The sequence below is a fragment of the Dendrobium catenatum genome, unplaced genomic scaffold, assembly GCF_001605985.2.
Source record: "Dendrobium catenatum unplaced genomic scaffold, ASM160598v2 original_scaffold_244749, whole genome shotgun sequence".
NCBI lineage: Eukaryota > Viridiplantae > Streptophyta > Magnoliopsida > Asparagales > Orchidaceae > Dendrobium > Dendrobium catenatum.
Genome location: NW_021563156.1, coordinates 1 through 8,181, shown reverse-complemented (window position 1 = coordinate 8,181; position 8,181 = coordinate 1). Strand labels below are relative to the sequence as shown.

Genomic DNA, 8,181 nt, shown 5'->3' with positions numbered 1-8,181 from the left:
CGTTTCGAGGAAAGGCAACCCATGTCTCGCTTGCGCCGTTCACCTATGACGATCCACATTCCAGGTACTAACCCCATCCACAGCTACCCGCTTTAAGGGAAACAACTTGCTTTTTTTCTCTTGCAACAGGTACAACTAAATCATACACACTTTTCTTAAGCCGTGGTGGACAAAGACTTTACAACGGCCGCGTGTCCTACGAAAGGCACTACCATACCAGCTTTTCTTAGCGTGGGAAAGGCCCAGTTTCCTCGTAGTTTTTCCCCTAAACGGGGGAATGGCTAGAGCTGCGAAAAATTTCGGGTGAAATATTATTCCTACTCGGACCTGTTTTGAAGCTCTAAAGAGAACAAAGAGCCCGATCTCAAAATGAGAAAGAACATAACATGGGATCTTTTGAACTTTATGATACAAGAACACGATGACTTGTGGACTATGGACTTGAACTTGAACAAACCCCAAATGACTATAAAAATCTAAATTCAAATGAAATAAAAATCATACTTGAACCAAACTGCAAGTCAACTTGAACATTCAAATGGACTTGCAAAGAACTTCAGAAGACTCTGCACAAGCACTCGAACAAATGTACTTAACCTGAAGACTTGACATCAGGGACCCCGAACATAGAATTCAAGCTCGAGTAAACTCTAACATGAATTTGAAAAGGTTTCAGAAGACTTTAACTTCCAAGAACAAAACACAAGATCTCAATTGCATGCAGTATAAATAATGTAGCAGACTCTCTTACAACAGTTCTCACAAGATCGGTTGCATCGTACCTGCAAGAGCGTGAAACGCATGGCGTCCCTTCTCCTATATCTACTTATTTGGAATCTCCTGCGACAATCCTCTACAATGCCTGTTGACTGAGATGGCAATATTGAAGACCAGCAAATCAAAGATTCCGCCTCCCTACAAACAAGTACAATCAACAACCCACATGAGATTGGTGACAGGTGGGCATGATGAAGGCAACAATGGGTCTCCTACGAACAGTTCCAGGAGCTACGTAGTAAAACAACGGCTCCGCAAATACATGACAAGTCACTTTGTGGATAACAAACCAGTGGTACCTCGTTAGCATCACAGGTAACTCTGCGTTAGTTTGCTTTTTAGTGGTTTTTCACGAACCCTGTGGACAGAGTCAATCATACAACCACCTCGAGATTTGGTGAAAGGGTTGATATGAATGCAGAATGAATCGAATCTCCTGCAAAACATTTTCTAAGCTCGTAGTGGATACAGCGGTCCCCACATAATGCATACGAATACTGTGGATAACAATAGTGTATTGAAACATCAATGAATCACGTGGACACAAGTACGAATATCATCTACGACAGTGTTGATCAAGATTCACAAGTCGCGCTTGAAGTATAAGGGTAGACTCTATGTACAAAAAGACATCCCCTGGCAGGAAAGGACGGGAGAATTTTGAACAAATAGAACCAAACTTCCCTGGTGTTCCAAGTCTCTTTTGTTCTAAAATAATTAAGAAGATAACAGTTCGGTGTGCCACAAACACGAAAAGTAGCAATCCAACTAGCCAGAAGAGCCTGAAAGGAGTTCTTTCCAAATTACGCGGTCTTTGATCCAAATCCAAGAGAAACCTTCCCGCGTTGAAAATGAGAAAAAGGGGGGAGTTTAATATCAAGACTAGAACACCACTCTGGCATCCGCAACACTCGTTACTACGGACGAATAGGCGTTTTAAATACTTTCAAAAATACGCCCTGTCACGTGCCCTATAAACTGTAATACACATAGGTACCACTAAAGGGTATATAAATACACCCAAGGCGCGCTGTCAAGCGTGTTATTGGTTACACAATCACTGACGTCTAGATTGCTGCCGGGGGTTGAGCAAGTGATTTAAGTTCGAACCCAGATGCTCTTCATTAACAAGTCAATAGAAGTCGATAAGCTCGAACCAACAAACAGAAATATGGTTGTTGGCGACTCGTCATTGTCTAATCCATTCATTTAGCGCCTTCAGCCGCTGCTATTCGCTATATATCAGAGAATTCTCACTTGTCAAAATGCCATTAAAGCTACGCACACCCGCGACCCTCGCAAGCAGTGTGAATAGAGAGATAGACAGGGTTCGAGATATCGAATAAATATGCGGTCACAGAGTTGACCGAATATTCTATTTTGTGCATTTATATTCGGCCTTCAAGGCTTTCAACAAAGAAAATTTACTAAACAAAGCATAAAGTCACTACCAGAAAACCCGATCCTAGCTCGACCACAGCAACGGTCTTTGGTCGACCTCTTGACAGCGCTTCAACAACCAATGGTAAATGACCCGCCCCGAAACCTCCCGATGATGGCATTCTGTGTTGAACATGAAGATTCTCAACACGGAGGGGTTCATTTCAGGCATTGTTTAAATGCCTCCAAAAGTCCAAAATCAAAATTTTCTCCACAAATCCCCTTAAACTCCAGATTCATCCTTAACATCTGTCAAATCAATCCAATACAATCACCTCAAAAGCTAACATCCATCCACCCTCCTGCAACAGTTATGTGCCCCTCCGAGTTGAATAATTCAAATAAACTCTAAGCTCACAAAAGGCCAATGCCTACACAAAAAATATCACTAGGATCATTCCAAACAATCTCTTGCCAGAAGACGTGATACGTTGTCATCTAACCGGCGGTCTGGCCGCCCAATAGGCACCGCAGGATAAACGGTTATACCCGGTGGCCCTCTGAACCGATGGTTTTTGCTGCCAATGGCCACCACATATATCGGTTATGGCCGGAGCCAATACCCTTCTTATTGCATCAAAATCCTTGAGATATAGATCAATAGAATATCGATAGGTGCACAAAAGCCCCTCTGTTAGCTAGGTGGCATTAAATTTTGTCCCCTTAGACAAATTTCACCGACTAGTCTGACAAGTCCCCTTGGACAAGCAACCAATGGCTTGCGACAAGGATCCCTTCCCTTGTTCAGGTTGGGTTACGATCTACTCCTCCTCTGGACTAACAGTAGATCCATACGGCGACCACTGATGGCCCGGAACGGACGGAACCATGGAAATCATTCGATCTGGGTCTAATCAATCCATTCCCCCCAACACCAATCCGCGTTTAAGTGCTTAAGATGGTGAAATATTCTGTTTAAATATCAAATCTTCCAGTTCTCAAATTTCTCCAACTATTTCCAAACTTCATGCTGCTACTACAATGCCTGCTCGATCTATTAACCGTATCTGATTGACACTAGCATTAATCGAAAGTTCTCTCTCGTGATCGGGAGGGGCAATAAATATAGGGGCTTCCCCTATAGAGAACCAGAACTCAGATCATAAAGTCACTCACAAAATAGAAGGCGAAAGACTCTGGGTAGGTCTTATCTACAAAACCCATCTGCCTCCAATAATGTTATACCCCGGAACATATCCCGACTATATCCTCCCACTACTCAAATATCTCCTCCATACTCATCGCCGAACATAATCATAAATACCATACAACACATATCCATATAAACAAACAATTTCAAACTCTGCACCTATCCTTTACATCCAATCCACATCATACCCCCCACATCCTTCCCATAAGCACAGCTGGATGCCGGGCCGAAATTTTCGACCCACATCGCTCAAGAGTAGAGGCTCATTGTTATAGATAAGATATCAACCACAGAGAAACCACAATTGTAAGGCCTATTATTGGTAAAACTATCCTCAAAATTTCGACATAAGCGGTGTGGGAATTTTGTGTCCCTCATCTCCAACAATGAAGGCTATATTATAGTAGCAATAAAGGTTATTTTATCAGCAATAAAAGACAACCTTTTGATTGATATCATGTCAGAACCCCAAGTAAGTTTGATTTGCTATGTATCTCCATCCTTGGCCATACAAGGCCAAAATCTCTCTCTCCCCCAAACCTTCAAACCTAATTTCCAAATCCAATTTCTACCAACATCCAAACCCATTGCTGCTACTATATGTTGGATAACACGTATATTCTACGTATCTGATTGACTACTAGCCTTAATCGAAAGTTCTCTCTCGTGATCGGGAGGGGTAATTAAATATAGGGGCTTGCGCCTATAGGAAACCAGAACTCAGATCATAAAGTCCTCACAAAATGAGGGCGAAAACTCTGGGTAGTGTCTTATCTACAAACCCATCTGCCTTCCAAAATTTACCCCGGAACATATCCGTTAAAACTCCCTCATCGCCGAAATAAAGGAATAATAAAAAGAAATCGCGCGGCGGGGAGGCCGGGGCCGAATTTTCGGAGCCCACACTCGCTCAGAGGTAGAGCTGCATTGGTTATAGATAGGATATCAACCACAAGAGAAAGCCGACAATGAAGGCCGATGATGGAAAACTATCCTCAAAATTTCGACAGTTAAGGCCGGTGGTGGGAATTTTGTGTTCCTCAGGTTTCCAACAATGAAGGCTGTATTTATAGTAGCAATAAAGGTTGATTTGATCAGCAATAAAGACTGATTTGATCATGTCAGCAATTAAGGTTGATTTGCTTGTATCTCCATCCTTGGCCATGGGATCAAGGGCCAAAGGGATGGTTGGGATTTGAACAGGAAACACTTGAAGATTTCAAATAAATCCTATCAATTTCAGAAAAACAACGATAATACTCTTCCAAACTTCAAAAGAAAACCATAAAAACAATAATTTTACTGCAAGAATCAAATAGAACGGAAGAGAACAACAAGATACAAGTGATCCTCTATTCGAGAGGAGGATCGATCTCTCCCAAATCTCTAGACGCCGCTAGAGCCCAAAACCTAAACCTGAGAGACCTCAAATTTCAGCCAAATTCAAGATGCCCTAATCCTAGGAAAACAAACTATTTAATGCATACAATTCAAAAGGAAATCTCTTAACAATCCCTACATTCAAATCTCTCTCCTAACTCCCTAAAAAATCCTTCCTAAAAAGCTCCGCTAGCATTTGCGGTTCGGTCGTGCGTACAGGATAGGCGGAACTCTCCGCCTTTATTCCGCCTGAGCCGGTCCTGTATGGACTGGCATGACCGGTCCAGTGGATTACATCCCTGACAAACATGTCATTTGGTGCCTTCTTCTTCATTGGCATAGTGGTAATTGGCCCAAGCTGCAGCAACTCTTTATCAAAATGGGTGCGAGTGGTCTTTGCATAAATCCTATTTTCCGATTGGAGAACAGGATGGGCTCATTAATGCCCAAATGCAAATTACAAATTGGTCCCACCCCAATATTCAGTCTATGGTTGATCAGCAGAAAATCTAAATATATTATTTGTTGTCTTTATTGGATTAAATCCAGCGTGTACTTTAGTTGTCCAATATATTTAAAACATTTTTATGGTCCATTTTACTATGGAATAATTAGTATACGACCTTTTAAATTTTTAAGCTATTAGCAAAATGCCCTTTCAGCACAAATATTCTCCCATTCCAGATGCTATCAAATTCATTTTTTTAAAACTGATTTAAGCTTGGTCGCTACACATTCATTTTATGGTCTGCTTTTTGTCTCTTATTAAACAGCTCCATTATTTGTTAGTATGTTAATACACTTGTGTTTTGTATCATGTCCTGTTCACTTTGCATCTATGACTGTTTTCTTAATGTTGCATTATTTCATTTATATTAGCACATAACTGGCGTTCTTATTGCTGGATTCTTCAGCTTACCAGTAATATGTTTAAATTATGCCAATTAATTGATTTGATATGTTGATTCTTTTTGCATTGGAATTATTGATTTTTTACTTTTTTTATGGGCAGAGTGCTGTCACATGTTTGTGCTTCACTCCAAACTCCGAGAATATAATTACTGCATCAAAAGATGGTACCATTAGAATATGGAATATTAACGGTATGTTCAATGAGGGTCTTGATATTTCTGTTTTTATATGCTTATGTTTTAGAAAGATCTATCAGCTTATAAATATCGCTATTCTAGATTGTGATTAATTGAGTACTACAACTTACCCAAAAAATAAATAAACTTACCCAAGTATTCCACATTAGGTTGCAGAAACCACATAGTTTTGTAAGCCATTGCTCTAGCTTTAATATCATGAGGACATATTCTTTATTAGTTTCTGAAATCATAGTTTTCAGAATGTTTTTATTGAATTTAAACCGCCTTTGAAGCTTTTAAATTATGCTTGCCATTTATACAATTCTTTTGCCTTTGAGTTCTCTTTAGTTTATTCGTTTTTGAATTGAATTGGTTGTTTATGAACTGTTTGTAATGTATCGCTGGAAATATTTTCCTTTGCATATGATGCAAGTTTGTATCAATAGCTGATCCACCCTTCTCATTCTTTTCTGTTAAGTGCGCTATCACCTGGATGAGGATCCAAAGACGTTGAAAGTATTCAAGATTCCCCTTAAAGAGGCTAAAGGCACCCCTTTACTTTATGATCATATGAGCATCTCACCCGATGGAAAAATTCTTGCCGTCACTTCTGGTCCTACATTGCAATGGCTGTGTACTGAGACGGGGGAGGTTTTAGATACAGCTGATAAATATCATGAAGGTATGTGGCTTTCTCCACTTCTATGAACTTGGGCGCTATAGAGCATTCAACAAAACTGAATTAAAGGTGCATTAATACTATAGTTTACAAACTCACAATAAAACAAACAAAAATAGCCCAAACCCTTTGGCTCAATTGTCTGGCATCTGGTTTAAAAACTGGCCATCCATTTTTTTGTTTTGTTTTTTTTTAATTGAGAACTATTGGATCTTGTGCTTGAACATTTTAAACTTGATATTTCCATTGATAAAACAAACCTGGGGTCAGTGTTCATATTGTGGCAGGCAACTTAGGCTTAGTTTGGGACGGCTTTCTTACTCTTTCTTAAAGCAGTTTTTTTGTACCAAAATATGTATCTGCTGTTAGCTGAAGGATACCACATAGTGCATTAAGGGTGTCACCAGGGTAAACTTTGTGGGTTTTTTCTACTTAAGATCTTAATGATACCCGGGACTGCTAAAGCTCTTTAAATAATGATGTTCCATGCTAAGCAGTGCATTTACTCTTTGTATTGCTTGGATAAACATATATGATCTTCGATATATGGCTTTGAGTTTTGAGAATACAAAAAATTTGAAATGCAGTATCATTCTTCCTGAGGCATGCTTTACTTCAATATTATTTTAAATATATATATAGCTGATTAATCTTAAAATTTTGTGATGCATGCATATTAACCATTTTTTTGCGAACAAACAGGTGACATTACAGGTATTGCATGGGCTCCTCAACTGATTCCGAACGGTATTAATTCTTCACTCTGTCAGAATATCTATCATCTTCTTAGTATCAATTTGCTATCAGATTTTTTCGCTCCATGAGTACTTAGATTCATTTGTTGATGGTCAAAGTACCTGCCAATTCACAAAATAACTCATTGATTATATATAGTAGCAATATGTATCTATCAAGCAGACTACTTCTAGAATGTTGAATTCTAATTTCAACCTTGTTGAATCACCAGCTTAAGTCATCCCTTACGCGCACCAATTAGGGCTATACATTACTAAGGCTTCATTTGGGATGGCTTTCTTACTGCTTCTTAAAGCAGCTTTCTAATAAACTTTAAACTTTTGTACTAAAAAGCTATTTTAATAAGCAATAAGAAAGCCATCCCAAATAAAGTCTGAGTTGAGCTGAGTACTGTCTTGTTCAAATTTTCATGTTTGTTTATTAAGTTTCTTATATAATTAAGCCTTACTAACTATATCAATCATGATAATAATTTTGATGAGGACATCGTCAGCGATTTTGACACATGTACCATCAGGAGACGCCGGAGATCGACGGCCTCGATCATGAGCTTTATTTTGAGTCATTTTATTTAATAGTTCATTTTATTTTTCAATTTTTTTCGCTTTTGCCCTTATGGGTATTTGGTCGCTATTGTAGCCCAAGGGGCATTTTAGTCTTTTGTTTTCTTTATCATTTGGAGGCCTATATATGGCCCTTTTCTTATGTAATAGTTAGTTTTTTTATGAAATAAAATTTGCCACTTATGATCTTTTTGTGAGTTCACCCTCCTCGATCTCTTAGTGAGTTCTTAGGAGAAGCTAGATCTATTTGTGAGTTCTAGATCTTCTTGTTCTGCTATTTTTCTTCCTTTATTTCTTGTGATCGATTTGTCATCGTGGAGATCCGGTTGAAGCATTTGTGGGAAA

The 8,181-nt window shown here is 39.1% G+C and overlaps 1 protein-coding gene across 1 annotated transcript in view; it reads left to right on the top strand.

The window, feature by feature from the left end:
* The window catches only part of LOC110097080 (transducin beta-like protein 2), a gene marked incomplete at its 3' end in the record, with an annotated part of 42,500 nt that extends 35,236 nt beyond the window's left edge, over positions 1 to 7,264 (top strand). Inside the window, 3 exon segments of the mRNA XM_020823309.2 lie at positions 5,760 to 5,850; positions 6,317 to 6,520; positions 7,220 to 7,264. Coding sequence (XP_020678968.1) covers positions 5,760 to 5,850; positions 6,317 to 6,520; positions 7,220 to 7,264 — 340 coding nt within the window.
* Between the last annotated feature and the right edge of the window lie 917 nt (positions 7,265 to 8,181).